The following is a 19647-nucleotide window of genomic DNA, read 5'->3' as shown; positions in this document are numbered from 1 at the left end:
AAAGAACTGACATTATTGGGGAGAGTTTATAAATTAGACTTAATTTAAATTAAAAGCTTCTGTTCATCAAAAGATACACCCATCAAGAGAGTGAAAATGCAAGCCACAGAGTAGGAGATAATTGCAGTACATAGACCCAACAGAGTATATCTAATATATGTATGTATACATATATATATTAGATATATTAGATATCTAATATATATATAATATATGTAAAGAAAAATTGATAAGAAAAAGGTAACTCATTTTTTAAAGACCCAAATAGGTATTTTTTAAAGGAAGATATACAAATGGACAATAAGCATATAAAAGGGTTCTTAACATCATTTGGGAAATGCAAATTAAAACTGAAATGAGATACCACTGAATAGGCCTATCAGATTGGCTAAATTTTTTTTTAATGTTTATTTTTAAGAGGGAGACAGAGCACAAATGGGGAAGAGGCAGAGAGAGAGAGGGAGGCACAGAATCTGAAACAGGCTCCAGGCTTTGAGCTGTCAGCACAGGGCCCAACACAGGGCTCGAACCCACGAACCATGAGATCAAGACCTGACCAAAGTCTGATGCTTAACCGACAGAGCCCTGGGCTTTAGTCCAGCTAAAAAAATTTTTAATCAACCCTACCAAGTAGTGGCAAAAATGTAAAACAGCTAGAGCTCTCATGCATTACATCTAGGAGTAGAAATTGGTATAAGCATTTTGACTAGCAATTCTACTCCTACGTATATACTCAACAGAATTGAGTCTATATGTCTGCTAAAAGACATGTAGAAGAATTTGTATAGCAGCTTTATAATAGCCCCAAACTGGAAGTAACCTAAATATTCATCAACAGTGGAATGGATAGTCTTATATTCACACAGTGGAGCACTATATGTCAGTCAGAAAGATTTACTGCAATATGGATGAATTTCACAAGTATTTGTTAGCTGAAAGCCAACATAAAAAGTGTACCAAATGATCCATTTATGTGAAGCTCAAAACAAGCACAGTTAATCTGTAATGGTAGAAATCAAGATAGTGGGTACCTCTTAGGAGTAGATACTGATTGGGACGAGTCATTTCAAGGGTCCTGGAAATGTTCTATATCTTGATCTGGGTGATAGTTACAGCAGTGTATAAATACATATATTTTAACATATTTAACTGTATTCTTAAAGTTTTTGTACATTATTAGATGGATGTTATACTTAATTTTTTTAATTAAGAAAAATGTAATATATTAAATATTACTGAAACCAGTGGACTATCACCAATATAAATTGAGGCTTGTTCATTAAAATATTTGTTGTGTTAAGATTTTGTTTTAATGAGATTTCACTTGAGTTAATATTTTGATAATATTTTATGGTTATTGTCATAACATGGTAACAGGTCATGTGGGTATTTTTCAGGATAAAGGTTTTGGATTTTAAACAATAAATGATATAAATTAATATCAAAAATCTGTTTAAGATTTTTATCAAATTGTTACATTGGAAACCTCAATATCACATTACTCATATTCTGTCTTTTAGGCTAAGACATCAGGCACACAAAGAATTTTATGCCTACAAACAGGTGAGAAATTTACTTCAGATTGGCTTTGATCTTTATGTTTTTTGTTTTGTTTTTTTGGTTGTTTTTTGTTTGTTTTGTTTTGTTGCCAAAAAATGAGAATTTAGGTTTCCACTCATGTTTTAATCTGGGGCTGAATTTACTTGCGTTCATTTTAGCATTTCACTTGCCAGTTTGTAATACAAAATAGGTCAACTTCTTTAAGTATTTTCTTTAAGTATTGTTTGAAGTTATAGAAAGTTCAGATGATATAACAGGGAGGTTTAGCCAACATTTTGCTAAAGGGAGATGCTGTGGTTTATAATCCTTAAAGCTATGGTTAATCTAGTGGCATTCAGAGATTCCATGAAATGAATTTTTTTTTTTTCACCTCTTCCAGTAGAAGACACCAGCTCCTCAGAGGGGACCAGTTGTATTATAGTGATCTCATCTCCTCCCCCTTTCTATTAATGTCACACCACCAGAAATCCAAATACTTGGGTCATTATTGTTAACCCCTAGCCCTTTGTACTATCATCCTTTTACTGATTTGTTTTTTAAGGTAATAAACTTAGCTTTTCTTGACGGCCAAGTAAAATTTGTTTTTTCTTCCATGCGTCATCCATTAACATTTTACTCCAAACAGTGGGTCTAGGTGTTCCTTAATTTTGTTTTGGTCAAAAGTATGAAATTATTTTTGTTGTCCTTAGTTTTTTGCTTTCTGTTGTTTAGATTTTGTTTGCTTTTTTTTTTTTTAGTTTTTTTGTTGGGTTTTGTTGTTGGTGTTTTTTGAAGGGTTGTGGGGCAAGCTTTAGCTTATTTGGGCCTTTAACTTTTTTTTTTTTTTTTTTTAATTTTTTTTTTTTAACGTTTATTTATTTTTGAGACAGAGAGAGACAGAGCATGAACGGGGGAGGGTCAGAGAGAAGGAGACACAGAATCTGAAACAGGCTCCAGGCTCTAAGCTGTCAGCACAGAGCCCGACGTGGGGCTCGAACTCACGGACTGTGAGATCATGACCTGAGCCGAAGCCGGCTGCTCAACCAACTGAGGCACCCAGGCGCCCCTGGGCCTTTAACCTTTAACTGACACTGACACTACAGGACCATGTCACTGTTTTAGGATTATGTATCTTTTTTTATACATCTTTTGTTCGTGTCTTTTTGAAACCTGAGCTCCTTGTCAAGTTCCTTAGATGTATACACTGATGTTCATAGGTAACCCCACGCTCTTTCCCATAGGTCTCATGTGGGATTTATACACAGAGTTGAATGTTTTAGTTTTTCTAAATGAATGAATCCTGTTGTCTCAACATTATCGTAAACTTGACAGCCTATAAGATTTGTATGTAAGCTAAGTAGAAAGTAAAATTGGCCTTGATGGTTATTCAAGAAGTGAAATTGACTGATAGAATTAATACAGTAAGAAGACAGAAAGTAAAATGGTCTTTAAAATCTACTGAGTTGGAAATTTAGTACATCCCTGTGTAGCCAGATGGTAGCTTTTGATTTCTGATAATGTAATATGCCCTGAAAACCATTTTTGGTTCAGGAATATAAGATACTCAAAATTGGGAGATTTTCTCCAAATTTCACTTGCCTGTTTTTTCACTTTAAGATGGCATGTAGTTCTAATAAGCTGTTTATTCTCAGAAACTTTCTTTTTAAATAATAATCCATCCTCATATCACTTGGCATTTTTTTTTAACTGGTATCCAGTCACCACAGAGTCAGGTTAGGGACTGGATGAATTTTAAGTTCATTTACATAACTCTGGGTAGAGCTAAAATTTCCTGGGGATAGTAATGCAAAATAATAAGCAAAACTTCTAAAATTAAGATTGACCTTATTTTTTAATCTTTTATATATTAGTAATCGTTCACTTCCCATCAGCCAATACTGTGTTTTACTGAACCATGAGAGTCGACCTCATTTATTTTCCTCCTAGGTTAGCACTTAGTCCAGATGAGAATGTATTAATGTCTTTTCCTAAAAGTTAATCTATACCCAAAGGGATTTAAAATTGCTTTTTGGGAGAACATTGCATCATTGCTCAAGTTGAAAAAATGTTGCTGGGGCACCTGGCTGGCTCAGTTGGTTAAGCATCTGACTTCAGCTCAGGTCATGATCTCACGGTTCATGAGTTTGAGCCCTGTGTTGGGCTCTGTGCTGACAGCTCAGAGCCTGGAGCCCATTTCAGATTCTGTGTCTCCCTCACTAGCTGCCCCTCCCCCGCTTGTGGTCTATCTCTCTCTCCTTCAAAAATAAACATTAAAAAAATTTTTTTTTCAAAGAAAGAATGTTGCTAAAAAAATGTTCTGTCTCAAGCTATAAAAGAGATTTTCTCTAATATTGAATAAGAGGGGAAATGAGTAACATATACAATAGAAAAATATGTGTGAGTATAATGAGATATTTTTTAATTACACATTTAAATGAGTATGACATACTTTTATGTCTTACAGGTTATATTAAAAGAGAAAGTAAAAGAACTGAATTTACATGAGGTAAGTTGCCTATAAATATTTAATCTTTTTTTCAAGTTTATTAATTTATTTTGAGAGAGAGAGAGAGAGAACGACTGGGGAAGGGGCAGAGAGGGAGGGAGAGAGAGAATCCCAAGCAGGCTCCATGCTGTTAGTGCTGAGCTAGACGTGGGGCTTGATCCCACAAACCATGAGATCATGGCCTGAACTGAAATCAAGAGTCGATCACTTAACCAACTGAGCCAGGCCCCCTGTTAAGCGTTTTAATCTTTTCTTGAGCTATTATCTAATAGAAGTGATATGCTTAACTATCTTTATTTTAAGAAGTTAAAAAAATTAGGCTTATTTTTATCAGCCCTTAATAGGATAATTGAAAGTGAGGTCACATAAAAATCAATTGTGAGAAGACATAAGAGAGTAATGTAACTCGGGTGCCTAGGTGGCTCAGTCAGTTAAGTGTCCGACTTCAGCTCAGGTCATGATCTCCCTATTCGTGGGTTCACACCCTGCATCAGGCTCTGTGCTGACAGCTCAGAGCCTGGAGCCTGCATTGGATTCTGTGTCTCCCTCTCTCTCTGCCCCTCCCTGCTCACACTCTATCCCTCAAAAATGAATAAACGTTAAAAGCAATTTTTTTAAAAAAGAGTAATACAACTCATATTTTTAATAGAAATGGTGCTGATGTAAGATTTCATAGTAATAGGGATGCTGCATGTTGTCCCTGATATGAGTAGTAGATAGATACAAATTTGTTTTTCTACTCAAGATGAGTTTGCACTACTTTCACTCTTAAAAATATTCCTAGTAGTTCCTTCATATCAATGGCACAAAAGAGACAATGATTACTTCTTGGGGGTGGGGATTTGGGGAGATGAGGCAAGGGGATAGAATAGAGAAGAACATAAGGGAAGATATGATTCCTTGGGATTGTCTAGTGATGAGGTTGCATGGTTGGCTCCCAGGTGTTCACAATTTTACTGTGCTTTGTAACGTAAATCAAAAGTATGTGTGTATCCTGCTGTACACTTTCATACACATTGTCTATGAGAATTTTTTTTAATGTTCATTTATTTTGAGAGGGACAGCACGAGCAGGGGAGGGGCAGAGAGAGAGGGAGAGAGAATCCCAAGCAGGCTCTGCACCATCAGCACAGAGCCCGATGTGGGGCTCAATCTCAGGGACTGTGAGATCATGACCTGCGCTGAAATCAAGAGTCGGATGCTTAACCGACTGAACCACAAAGGCGCCCCAGAATTCTTTTTCATTTTACTCTTTGTGTCATCTCTGACTACAATCGTTCAGTAGAACCCAGTGATTTTATTTTTAATTTTAGGACCCTTTTCTCTTCCTTTCTGAGTTCTTTAATTTATTTGTAAAGCAAGCAGTTGGAAAGCTGCAAATTATAATATCTGTGTTTTATATAATCTCATTGTGGGGCAGCTACATTGCCAGTCTCTTCAAAAAGAGTTAATTTGTGAAATTATTTCAATAATAATAAAACAATGATTTCTGTTATCGTCAAACACTTTGAAAATTTCTACTGCACCTTTGCTATTTCTGCATATTTTTTTTCCTTTTTTTTTTTAATTTATTTAAATTCAAGTTAGTTAACATATAGTGTAGCATTGGTTTCAGAAGTAGAACCCAATGATTCATCACTTACATATAACACCCAGTGCTTATTCCATCAAGTGCCCTCCTTAGTACCCACCACCCATTTAGCCCATCATCCCGCCCATCTTCCCTCCAGCAACCCTCAGTTTGTTTTCTGTATTTAAGAGTCTATTGTGGTTTGCCTCCCTCTCTGTTTTTTGGGGGTTTTTTTTGTTTTTTTTTTTAATGTTTTTATTTATTTTTGAGACAGAGAGAGACAGAGCATGAGCAGGGGAGGAGCAGAGAGAGAGGGAGACACAGAATCCGAAGCAGGCTCCAGGCTCAGAGCTGTCAGCACAGAGCCCGACACAGGGCTCGAACTCACAGACTGTGAGATCATGACCTGAGCCGAAGTCAGACACCCAACCGACTGAGCCACCCAGGTGCCCCTCCCTCTCTGTTTTATCTTATTTTTCCTTGCCTTCCCCTATGTGCATCTGCTTTGTTTCTCAAGTTCCACATGAGTGAAATCATATGATATTGGTCTTTCCTAAATGACTTAATTCATTTAGCATAATACCCTCCAGTTCCATCCACATTGTTGGAGATGGTAAGATTTCATTCTTTTCAATTGCCAAGTAATATTCCATTATACATGTATGTGTGTGTATGTATACACACACACACACACCAGTTGGGGTACATGTGCCCCTTCGAATCAGCATTTTTATATCCTTTGGATAAATACCTAGTAGTACAATTGCTAGATCATAGTTCTATTTTTAGCTTCTTGAGGAACCTCCCTACTGTTCTCCAGAGTGGCTGTGCCAGTTTGCATTCCCACCAACAGTGCAAGAGAGTTCCTTTCTCTGCATCCTCGCCAACACCTTTTGTTTCCTGAGTTGTTAACTTTAGCCATTCTGGCAGGTGTGAGGTGGTATCTCATTGTGGTTTTGATTTGTATTTCCCTGATGATGAGTGATGTTGAGCATCTTTTCGTGTGTCTGTCAGCCATCTAGATGTCTTCTTTGGAAAAGTATCTATTCATGCCTTCTGCCCATCTCTTCACTGGATTACTTGTTTTTTGAGTATTGAGTTTGGTAAGTTCTTTATAGATTTTGTATACTAACCCTTTATCCAATATGTCATTTGCAGGTATCTTCTCCCATTCCACTGGAATGGAATCACCTTTTAGTTTTGTTGACTGATTCCTTTGCTGTGCAGAGCTTTTTATCTTGATGAAGTCCCAATAGTTCATCTGCATTTTTTTAACAAAGAGTTGCTGTGTTATAGCATTTTAGATCTAACCTTGGAATAAACCCAAGCATCAATTTCTGTTTGATTTTTAAATTTTCCCAAAATTAACATAAAGTAATAGAGGATGATCTCTTTTCTATTTGGGGTCTCTTTGATGACCATAAATGGAAAAATTAAATTCTGACATACATTACCCATATTGAATAACCAGGTTCCTCAGGAACGAATCTTCCTTATTGGTTTTGACCCATTAGTTTATAATGGATCTTTTATCTTGAATGAGTACACTGTGTTGGTTGCATCATTATGTATCAGAGTTAGTATTTCACTTGCACTCACCAATTCCAATTTTGCTAAATTGGACTAAGCTGCTGATCCCCTCTCCCTGTTATTTGAAACTGTAGCTAGGAAAACCTAACCTTGCTCTATATATAGCTTGTTTCCAGAGGCAATCATGTATTTTTTGCAGTTCATTTGGTTTTTTCCAGTTGCATTTCTTGGTGATGAAACTATTTTGTCAGACTTTTATGTGTGTGTGCATTCCTGTAGCCTAATTATACAGTGATGACATAGCTTTGTCCCATGTAAGCACATGGAATTTTGATATGGATACTGTTATTAGTGAATAATTAGAATCGTGAAAAATCAAAGACAAGCTAAATGTCCTTCAGTGGTGTAGTGAATAAATAAAACATGATATACTACCAAAGATTATCTACCAAGAGAGGGGGGGAAGGAAGAGAAACCTGATCTAGTGATTCATACAGTGAGGTACTATAAAAGCAGACAAAATTAAGGACTGAGCTCTATCTGTAAATATGTCAATTGGGATAGATCTCTAATGGGATCTGAAAACAAGTTATAAAGTGATATAAATGTTTATATCACATATGTAAACTAAAATAAACACCATATTGTTCATGGATTTATGTGCATACTGCAAGGTGTTTTACTGGGTTTGAGAAGGACACATGATCACGTGGGACATGGAGAGAAGAGAAAAAAGATTAGGGGAAGTTGGTCAAAGGGATGTTAGTTTAAAAAAAAAATTTTTTTTTAGTGTTTGTTTATTTTGAGGGAGAGAGAGACAGAGTGCGAGCAGGGGAGGGGCAGAGAGAGAGGGAGACACAGAATCCGAAAAAGGTTCCAGGCTCCAAGCTGTCAGCACAGAGCCTGACGCAGGGCTCTAACCCACGAACCGCGAGATCATGACCTGAGCCAAAGTCGGATGCTTGACCGACTGAGCCACCCAGGCGCCCCAAAAGTGATGTTAGTTTTATATGTAATGGTCTTAAAGAAGGAAAATAATACATTACTTTTACAGTAATTTTAGAGTTATCGAATACATAAAACATGTCAGACACTTACTAAACTACAGAGACACAAAGGAGCGTAAAATACTAATTTCTGCCCTTAGGCAGTTAACAATCTGGTAGAGAAGACTGTGAACAAGCAAGTCACACTGGGGTGTGCAAAAGGGTGCTGTGTGTTATCTGGGACATATACTGAGAAGTTCTTAAGGGGTCTGATATTGCATAATCACATAGCTACTTCTTGGCTTTTGCTCCCCTAAGGGAGCCTTCCTGGGACCTTACCAACTCAGATGCCCAGACACCACCCCTGCCCCCTCCAGCTTATTAGTTAGCTCTACATCTATGACTGTATCATTTTTGTTTAATTTTTTCTACCAGTATAGGGGTCAAGCAACACTTACACTGAGTGAAGCTAAGGAGGTACTATATACATATTCAAAACATAATATATTATCCTTCTACAAAGAAAAATATCCTCTTAATACCCATAGTCTTCCCTGTTTTTATTTCTCCATCTTTTAATAGAGAAACAGATACAGAGAAGGAGATCTCTAAGAGAAACAACAGAACAGTCATGTAAGTGGAGTCCTAAATGACCTCTAATGTCAAGAAAAACATTTTCTTGACATCTAGTGTCGAGAAAAACAGAAAGGTGCTATGGAATCTGTGACATACTGGGGAATGCAGGTCCTGTTAAAGGAGTTGCTAGCACTCAGCTCTAGCTAATTGTTGTCATGGCCACTTGTTGCCAGATCTGGGTTTCTTCAAGAAAAGCTGGAGAATCTTGGCATTAGTTTACGATCTGCTCCCTATTTGCATTTAGTCTTTGTTCACCACAGTGTCCCCAACTCTAGTTTTTGTTGAGTAGTTGCTTTCTCCATTAAATCTCCTTTGTCAGAAATCAAATGGCCATATTTTGTGACTGTCTTTCTCAGTTCTCCATTCTGTTCCATTGATTTATGCACCCATTCCCTCACCAACACCACAGCTTTATAATAAGTCAAAATAAGACAATAGGATTCCTCCAACTTTATTCTTCTTTTCCAAAACTGTTTTAGCTAGTCTAGTTCCTTGCTCTTTCATTTAAATTGTGGCATCAGCTAGTCTATATCTACGAAAAAGAAGAAAAAGTCCTCCTGGGATTTTGATTAGGATTGCATCGAATCTGTAAGTCAGGGGAAAATTGGCATCTTTACCATGTTGAGTCTTACGATCTAAAAACACATTATGTCTTTCCATGTATGTATATACTGCTTTATATAAAGCTCTGTTTTTAGTGCTTATTATACATTTAGGATTTTTATGTCTTCTTGGTGAATTGATCCCTCTGTCAAGACATAATATCCCTCTTCATCTCTGGCAGTTTTCTTTGCTTTGGAATCTTTGTGTGATATTAGTACAGCACCTCTAGCTTTCTTTTGATTAATGTTTCCATGGCCTGTATTTTTCCATCCTTTTATTTTCAGTCTACCCATAGAATTATATTTGAAGTGAGTTTTCTTATAGATAGCATAAAGTTGGGTCATGATGGTTTTTTTTTTAATCCACTCTGCCAATCTTTGTTTTAATTGGTGTGTTTAGACCATTTACATTCAAGGCAGTTATTGATGTTTGTAATTGGGTCTACCATTTTATTACCTGTCTTCTGTTTTTCCCTCTTTCATTCTCGTTTCCCTTTTACTGCCACCTTTGGATTATTTGAAGACTTTTAGTAATCCATTTTTAGTATCTTTTGTGATTTTAGCTTTATCTTTTTTGTGTAATATTTTAGAGAATTACAAAATAAATACACCTGGAACTATTTTTTTAGCACTTCAGTTGGAACGTAGAAACGTTCCACCATGTAGATAGACCCTTTTACCTTTTTCCACTTATGCAGTTGCTATCATATTACATCTATATACATTGAAAATCCATCTGACAGTGTTATATTTTTTACTCATAACTGTCAAATATATTTTAAAGGATTCTGGAAAGGAAAAATAGTCATAAATATTCAGATATTTACCATTTCTGTTGCTCTTCATTCCTAATATTCCAAGTTTCTTTTATTAATGTGTGTGTGTATATATATATATATATATATATATATATATATATATATATAGTCCATGTGTGTGCATATGCTGAGGGGAGGGGCAGAGAGAAAGGAGAGAGAGAATCCCAATCAGGTTCCATCCCATCGGTACAGAGCCTGAACCCATGAACTGTGAGACTGTGACCTGAGCCAAAATCAAGAGTTGGACGCTTAACTGATTGAGCCACCCAGATGCCCCTTCAAGTTTCCTTCTTCTTCTTTTTTTTAATGTTTAATTTTGAGAGAGAAAGAGAGAGAAAGAGCAGGGGAGCGGCAGAGAGAGAGAGAATCCCAAGCACTCTCCATGCTGTCAGCACAGAACCTGATGCAGGACTCAAGCTCATAAACTGTGAGATCACGACCTGAGCCGAAATCAAGAGTCGGACACTTAACCAACTGAGCCAGCCAGGTGCCCCTTCAAGTTTCCTTTTTTTTTTTTTCTGGGTCATACTTTCTTTTTCTTTTTTTTTTCTTTTTTTTTTTTTTTTTTGCACTGTTTTTTTTTTTATTTTTTAAAATTTACATCCAAATTAGTTAGCATATAGTACAACAATGATTTCAGGAGTAGATGCCTTAGTGCTCCTTACCCATTTAGCCCATCCCCCCTCCCACAACCCTTCCAGTAACCCTCAGTTTGTTCTCCATATTTATGAGTCTCTTCTGTTTTGTCCCCCTCCCGGTTTTTATATTATTTTTGTTTCCCTTCCCTTATGTTCATCTGTTTTGTCTCTTAAAGTCCTCATATGAGTGAAGTCATTTGATTTTTGTCTTTCTCTGACTAATTTCACTTAGCATAATACCCTCCAGTTCCATCCATGTCATTGCAAATGGTAAGATTTCATTCTTTTTGATTGCCGAGTAATACTCCATTGTATATATATACCACATTGTCTTTATCCATTCATCCATTGATGGACATTTGGGCTCTTTCCGTACTTTGGCTATTGTTGATAGTGCTGCTATAAACATGGGGGTGCATGTGTCCCTTTGAAACAGCATACCTGTATCCTGTGGATAAACGCCTAATAGTGCAATTGCTGGGTCATAGGGTAGTTCTATTTTTAATTTTTTGAGGAACCTCCATACTGTTTTCCAGAGTGGCTGCACCAGCTTGCATTACCATCAGGTTTCCTTCTTAATGTCATTTTCCTTCTATCTGATGAACTTCCTCTAGCATTTCTTTTTGAGCAAATCTGCTGGTTCTGAATTCTACTAGTTTGCCTTCATCTGAGAATGTCTTTATTTCATTTTCATTCCTGAAGGAAGGGCGTAGAACTCTAGGTTGACACTTCTTTTCTTTCAGCACTTTTAAAATGTGCCACTTCCAATGAGAAAGAATGAAATATGGCCCTTTGTAGCAACATGGATGGAACTGGAGAGTGTTATGCTAAGTGAAATAAGCCATACAGAGAAAGACAGATACCATATGCTTTCATTCTTATGTGGATCCTGAGAAACTTAACAGAAACCCATGGGGGAGGGGAAGGAAAAAAAAAAAAAGAGGTTAGAGTGGAAGAGAGCCAAAGCATAAGAGACTCTTAAAAACTGAGAACAAACTGAGGGTTGATGGGGGGTGGGAGGGAGGGGGGGTGGGTGATGGGTATTGAGGAGGGCACCTTTTGGGATGAGCACTGGGTGTTGTATGGAAACCAGTTTGACAATAAACTTCATATATTGAAAAAATAAATAAATAAAAATAAAATGTGCCACTTCTTCTGGCCTTCACCATTACCAATGAGAAATTCAGTCATTCAAGTCATTGATCCTCTATCAGTGTCTTTTTTCTCCAACTGCTTTCAAAGGTTTTTTTTGTCCTTAGTTTTCAATAACTTAATTATGATATATCTGAGCATAGATTTCTTTGGATTTATCCTGTTTGTGGTTTACTCAGCTTCATAAATATGTAGGTTTGACTTTAACCAAGGCTGATTTTCAGCCATTATTCAGATTTTGTTGTTGCATTGCATTTTTTGGGGGGTTGGGGGAAGAGAGGGAGAGAGCTCATGCATGAGTGAGGAAAGAACAGAGAGAGATAGAGAGAGAGAAAGGGAGAATCTTAAGCAGGCTCCACGCCCAGCATGGGGCCTGAAGAGGGGCATGACCTCACGACCATGAGATCATGACCTGGAGCTGAAATCAAGAGTCAGATGCTTAACTGACTGAACCATCCATGTGCCCCCACACTGCACTCTTTGTGTCCTGCCACCCCACCAGAGAAGGCCTCATCTACCTGCTGTACTTATATGGGTCAATCAGAATATGCATAGTTTTGTAGAACCCTGAGTCCACATCCACAATACAGTGGTAGAGCCATCCATGTAGCTTCCAAGTTTGAATAAATTCAGGCCCAACCCCCCTTCCATCAGGTATTGCCTGTACATACAAAAGGGAAAGGACACCCTGCTTCCCTCTGCATCTCGGCACCAGCTGGGAACCTAGCTGCACAAGGACTAGAAAGAGCCATCGGTTTTCTCAGGTCAGGCAGAGGAGTAATGTGGCAGGTACACTGTAGCCCTGCTCTGCCCTGCTTTCCATAAGAAGAGACTACAGAAAGGTTGGACCCTTTGGAGTTGCCCCCTATGTAAAGTAAAAAATATCTTTTCCTTCTTCTCCTCACCTCCCCATAGGCTCATCCCCTTCCCTTTGCTCCAGTGAGGAGGTGGCTCTGGCAGTGCAAGTTTTACCACATCCTTGTCTTATATAGAAAGAGATTTAAACCCATTCAGTCTTTCTAGGACTATTGATCCATCTTCTTACATATCACATTCTCGAATTTTACTTTTAAAAATATACAAATATTTGGAGCCCAACTGAGGTTTGTCCAAGGTTTGTTAAAATTGCAAAAATAGTTAAAAACAAACAACAACAAAAATCCAAAGCGTGTCTAAAGAACTGAAAGTATGTAGGACCCTAGAGATTGAGTGGGTATAGTCCTTCCCTTCCGTTAGAGAACACTGGCTCCGTAGGAGAGAAGGTCACAAATCAATGAGGCATGTACAGCAGTGGGCCAAGGATATGAACATATGAGGGCCATGGAAGGGACTGTCCACTGTACTTCATTTGGAACCAGAAAGCTGGACCTTTCCTGAATGGCAGAACCATCTGTAGGTTGCTTTCATAGTTCCCAAAGATTCCAACCTTAAATGACACCTCTGAACTAGAAATGCTGCCTCTGGAATCAGTGTACAAGGTGGCAAGATTACCAACATGTCTGTTACTTCATATAATTATCTTAAGAGCAAGGTAACTCACATTTTTAAAAACTCAGATAAGATAGGTATTATTCCTTATTTTGCATTTGTAGAAATTGAGATTTAAGAAAGTTGAGTAGAATGGGTATATTATCCAGCTTCTGAGCATAGGGAAAGAGTGTGACCCTAGCCTTTCCCATGGTGATAACCTCCCCCAACCAGAAAATGCCCTCACACAGAAGCTCCTCCATTCCCTCTCCAGAAGAGGAGAAGAGGAAACGCAAGAAGAAGCATCTAGTGCAGAGCCCCAGTTCCTACTTCATGAATGTGAAATGCCCAGGTTGCTGTAAAATCACCACCACCTTTAACCATGCACAAATAGTAATTTTGTGCGTTAGCTATTTCACTCTCCTCTGCCAACCTACACAAAGAAAAGTAAGACTTAACAGAAGGATGCTCCTTCAGATAAAAGCAGCACTAAAAGCACCCTGAATCAAGACGAGTGGGAAACCATCCCAATAAACACATTTTGGATACAAAAAAAAAAAAAAATAGTGTGGCCCTAGGTGTTGAGTCTGGAGTCATCACATGCTGTCCCAACTGCCCCCACAGACTTGAAGCTTCTGCTGTTCCCCAACCTGCAAAAAAATTACTTTGGAGCTACTTGACTCAGCTTCCTTCTGCTTTCTGCAGGTGCCATCAGTTAAGAACTTTTCTACTTTTAACATGTAAAACAAGCAAACTCAAGTATTTATAGACTAACCAGTCAGTAAATGTGTCTTCCTATCCCAGCTTCTGGCAGGGCTAACATTATCATAGTCCATTCTTTGACTTCAAAAAATGAAGAGTGATGAGGAACTCTTCCTGTCTCCTTCTATCAGGCCCTAATGTAAAGACCAGACAAAGACGTCACACACACAAAAAAAAAAAAAGAGAGAGAGAGAGAGAGAACTCCAAACCAGTATCTCTTATGAACATAGGAGAAAAAATCCTCAACAAAATAGTAGCAAACTAAATCCACCACCATATAAAAAGAATTATATGCTATAATCAAATGGAATTTATCCCAAGGAATACAAGGTTGGTTTAACAAAGAAAAATCCATCAATGTAATACACCCTATTAACAGAATAAAGGGAGAAGAAAAAAAACAAACAAACACATGGTCACTTCAGTAGATGCAGAGAAAGCCCTTAACAAAATTGAAAACTCTTTCATGATAAAAACACTCATCAAACTAGGAATAGAAGGGAACTTCCTCAACTTGATCTATGGAAAACACAGAGCTAACATCATACTTAATGGTAAAAAACTGAAAGCTTTTTCCCCTAAGATCAGAACAAGACAAGGATGTCTGCTCTTGCCATTTTTATTCAGCATTGTACTGCAATTGTACTGCATTGTGCTGCAGGGTCTAGCCAGAACAGTCAGGCAAGAAAAAGTAATAAAAGGCATCCAGATTGGAAAGGAAAAAGGAAAACTATTACTTTCAGATGACATGAATTTATAAAAACAGAAAACCCTACAGAATCCACCAAAAATCATGAGAGCTAATAAATGAGTGCAACAAATAAGATCAACATACAAAAACCAGCTGTATTTCTATGCACTGGCAATGAATAATCCAAAAGTGAAATTAAGAAAACTATTCCATTTACACCAGCATCAAAAAGAGCAGGTAGGAATTAATTTAACAAAAGCTCAGACTTGTACACTGAAAAGTACAAAATACCATTGAAGGATATTAAAGAAGACCTATGTAAGTGGAAAAACCTACCATGTTTGTGGTTTGGAAGACCTACTATTGATAAAATGGCAATATTCCCCCAAATATTTACAGAATCGACAAATCCCGATCAAAATCACAGCTGCCTTTTTTTTTTGGTGAAAATTGACAAGCAGATCCTAAAATGCACATGAAAGTGCAAGAGACCCAGAATAGCTGAAAACAATCTTGCAAAGGACAGAGTTGGAGGAGTCACATCTCCCAATTTTAGAACTTAACACAAAGCCTCAGTTTGAAGACAGTGTGATCCTACCAGTTGGAGAGATGTGCAGATCACTGGAATAGAATTGAGAGCTCAGAAACAAACCTATATGGGGCACCTAGGTGGCTCAGTTGGTTAAGCATCCAACTTTTTGTTTTAGCTTAGCTCATGATTTCACGGTTTATGGGTTCAAGCCCCACATCGGGGCTCTGAGCTGGACAGCATGGAGCCTGCTTGGGATTCTCTCTCTCCCTCTCTCCCCTCCCCAACTCACACACGCATGCACACACTCTTTCTCTCTCTCAAACTTAAAAAAAAAAAAAGTTATTTGTTTGTTTGTTTATTTATTTATTTATTTATTTATTTGAGAGAGACAGAGAAAGAGCAGGGGAGGGGCAGAGAGAGAGGGAGACACAGAATCCGAAGCAGGCTCTAGGCTCCAAGGTGTCAGCAGAGAGCCTGACACGGGGCTCGAACTCATGAACCATGAGATCATGACCTGAGCTGAAGTTGGACGCTTAACTGACTGAGCCACCCAGGCACCCCCAAAAAAGTTATTTTAAGAAAAAAAGACAAATGTATACAATTATGGTCAATTGATTTTCAACAAGTGCATCAAGACAATTCAATAAGAAAAGAACAGTTGATTCAACAAATGGTGCTGGGATAACCAAATTGTATAAAATAATGAAGTTAGGGCTCTGCTTCACACCATATATAAAAATTAAAAATGGACCAAAGACCCAGATGTAACAACTAAAATTACAAAACTCTTAGAAATAAACATAGATCTAAATTTCCGTGGCTTTGGGTTAAACGATGGTTTCTTAGATATGACACCTAAAGCACAAGCAACCAAAAGAAAAAGATAAATTGAACTTCATCAAAATTTAAAAACCCTTATTATCAAGAAAGTAAAAAGATAACCCACAGGGAGAAAATACTTGGAGATCTTCTATCTGATAAGAGTAGGAAGTATCCACAACATAGAAATAACAGTTACAATTCAATAAAAAGCCTACAAAATAAAAAGAACTGCAAATATTTTATATCAGCCTTTTTACCCTAACAAGGTCTTTTGTAGAACAAAAGTTCTTTAATTCGATAAAGTCCATTTTATTTACTTTTTTCCTTCAATTGCTTATGCTTTAGGGGTGATATCAGGCTTTTGGTGATAGCCAGCTATGGATGTCCAATTGCTCCGACACCATTTGTTGAAAAGGTTGTCCTGCCATTGAAATGCTTTTTTGCACCTTTGTCAAAATCAGTTGGCTATCTGATAAGGAATTGTATCTAGAATATATAAAGAACTCTTACAACCCGTAAAAAGAAAAATAACCCAACTAAAAACGTGGACAAAGAATTTTGAACAGACATTTCTCCAAAGAAGATATACAACAGGCCGATAAGCACATCATTAGTCATTAGGAAAGTACAAATCAAAACCACAATGAGATTACCGCTTCATACCATCTAAGATGGTTATAATCAAAAAGACAATAAAAATTACCTGATGATATGGAGAAATTGGAACCCTCATACACTGCTGGTGGGAATGTGAAATGATGTAGCCATTCTGGGAAACAAACAATTTAGTAATTCCTCAAAAAGTTAAATACAGAATTACCATATGACCTAGCAATTACTCCTAGATATATACCCAGAGAATTGAAAACGTGTGTTACTTGTTTAGAGTAGAGCAACATTATTCATAATAGCTAAAAGGTAGAAACAATCCAAGTAACCATCAACTAATGAATGGATAAACAAATATAGTATATCCATACTACTATTTAGCCATAAAAGTAAATATTGATTCATGATACAACATGAATAAACCTTGAAGGCATTTTGCTAAATGAAAGAAGGCAGACAAAAAAAGACCACTTATTGTATGATACCATTTCATGATTCCATTCCATTCTGGAAATGACCGGAATAGACAAATCCATCAAGACAGAAAGTTGTAAGTGATTGCCAGGGACTACGAGAAGGGGGAATGGGGAGTGACTGTTTATGGGTGTGGGCTTTGGGAGCATGGAATGAAATGTTCTGGAATTAGATAGTGGTGATGGTTGCACAACTCTGTGAATATACTAAAAAATGCTGAATTGTATACTTTAAAGGGATGAATATTATGTGAAATATACCTCCATTTTTAAAAAGGTATGGGAAGTTACAATGGAGAAGCAGTTTGTTGTTGAAATACTATAAAGTGCAAAATAGGACCTGTAAAGTTGTAAAATTAGTTTGGCCCTTCATGGAACTTCTGAAAAGTCAGATCGGAGGCTTTTCTCTTCATGACTGCCCTTGCTTTTGGTCACCTTTGGCACTTAACATGTCAGAATTTAACCTTTTTTTCCTTACAGGTGACTATGGTTTTAGAATTTGTTTAACAACATAATAGCACATTATAACCATTAATTGTAACTCCATTTTAAAAAGGCTACACATCTAATTTTGGATCCTAGAAAAATAAGCAAATTAAAATTGAGTGGCTTGTCCAACTTCTTGCCCTTTGGTAGGATCAGTGCTGAATCTCCACGGGGCAGAGCCAGCAGTCCTGACCCTGTTTCCCTCCCTGTGCTGGGAGGAAAGCTGGGCCTTCCCAGAATGCCTACCAGATGGGAACATCATTTCTCCTTTTAAGCAGAAGCCCAAAAAATCACCCCCAAGGCTGGAACTGCTAGTTTCTCACCTTTACCCACACAGCTCGTTCTCAGCCTTCCTGCAGAAGTCAAAAATGGGCTTAAAAACAGTGTTCCCGTCATGAAATTTAAACATAAATAAAAACAACTGGTATTGGTAGACTGCCTTACTGCCTCCTCAGCCCTGTCCCCAGTCTGAACTGATGACAGTGGGGCAGGTAGTGTCCCCACTCTACAGATGAAGGAACAGAGCTTGAGAGGCCACATGAGAACAGAGGTCCCACAGCTAGTGGGTGTCTGAGCCAAGGCCAGCTCTCTGTCCTTCCTCCTCCCCTGCTCTCCTGCTGTCTCCATGGTAAGGCTGAGTCTTGATAAGACAGTTACCATTCTCCTCCTGTGAAGATCCTATCTGCTGTGTACAAGGCTCCTGAGAGCTCCCCAGAGAAGGGTGTTGGAAAACTGAGATTCACAGCACTGGCCACAGGGCACCAAGAGCCACGTGGCCTATCACATAACGTAAGACACTGGGCTACACATCATAGGTTAAGAAACAGGCAACAGGGAGGCCGTGTCAGCTGGATGGACAAGAAATGGTGACGGTTGAATCAGGATCCCTGGAGATGGACAGGGAAACAAGCAGGGAGGAGTTCAACCTTTGGGCAGGAGACAAGTAGGACAGCAGCACATCAGTGCAACAGACCTGGGTCCTCAGCCAGGTCCCGCCACTCACCAGGGTGGCTCCAGGCCTCTGTTTTCTTGCCTGTGAAGTGGGTATATGCAACAATACTTGATGTCTCTGGACGCTGCTGTGTGCCCAAGGAGTAGTGGTTGGAAGTGAAGGCCTCTTTCCAGGCAGTGGAGCCTAGCCACCTGTCAGAGAGTGAGCCTGGCCCCGTCTGTGTATTTTCGTAAGTTTAACTATTAGAGACTCTTGAATAACTTTATATATGACAAAGATGTTGACAAGGCAGCCCATAAGTGAGGGACCCCAGGGACTGTGAGAAGCACGTCACCACAGGCTGTGCCATGTAGTTTATAGTGTCTACGTTGTGAAAACCAAAGGAGGGCTCCAGGGCCTGGCCCGGGGCATGAGCACTCCCCTCAGGGGCCGTGCTGCTGAGCGGGCAGAGCATTCCCTGGCGAAGCCAGCCCCTCACCCACCCAGGACAACCACTTTATGTTTAGCCTGTCTACTGAGAATAAGCCAAGTCAGACTCTTCTGACTACTGAAGTAAAGGAAGCTGCTTCTTGCTTTCTGTCTTCTCCTGTCTGCCCTCCATCTTGAAGATGTATGACAGGAAGAGCAGGAGACTCTTCAGAAGACCTCGCCCATTCAAGCCTGCTTCTTTCACTTAAGGAGTTGTGGGACCTTGTAAGTCCCTTCAAATGGCTGGCTTCGGGGGGCCTGCACTTTACTTTTGGGCCTGGGAGAGTATTTAGCACTCTGCTTCATGTGTGCAATTGTCTTTCAGCTCTGTGCAGTATGTCTAGAAGACTTCAAGCCTCGAGATGAGTTGGGCATTTGTCCATGTAAGCATGCCTTTCACAGAAAGTGA

The 19647-nt window shown here is 38.5% G+C and overlaps 1 protein-coding gene across 2 annotated transcripts in view; it reads left to right on the top strand.

Moving 5' to 3' along the window:
* RNF24 (ring finger protein 24) overlaps positions 1–19647 on the top strand; it is a 79006-nt gene that overhangs the window by 52368 nt on the left and 6991 nt on the right. For both annotated transcript variants that reach the window (XM_019462631.2, XM_019462630.2), the window contains 3 exons: positions 1521–1563; positions 4004–4045; positions 19564–19643. In XM_019462631.2, the coding sequence (XP_019318176.1) occupies positions 1521–1563; positions 4004–4045; positions 19564–19643 (165 nt within the window). The remainder of the gene's footprint in view (positions 1–1520; positions 1564–4003; positions 4046–19563; positions 19644–19647) is intronic.

This window comes from Panthera pardus, unplaced genomic scaffold (assembly GCF_024362965.1).
Source record: "Panthera pardus isolate Hobbes unplaced genomic scaffold, ASM2436296v1 HiC_scaffold_25, whole genome shotgun sequence".
Classification (NCBI taxonomy): domain Eukaryota; kingdom Metazoa; phylum Chordata; class Mammalia; order Carnivora; family Felidae; genus Panthera; species Panthera pardus.
The sequence above is the reverse complement of the archived record's forward strand: the minus strand, read 5'-3'. Positions and strand labels throughout refer to the sequence as shown.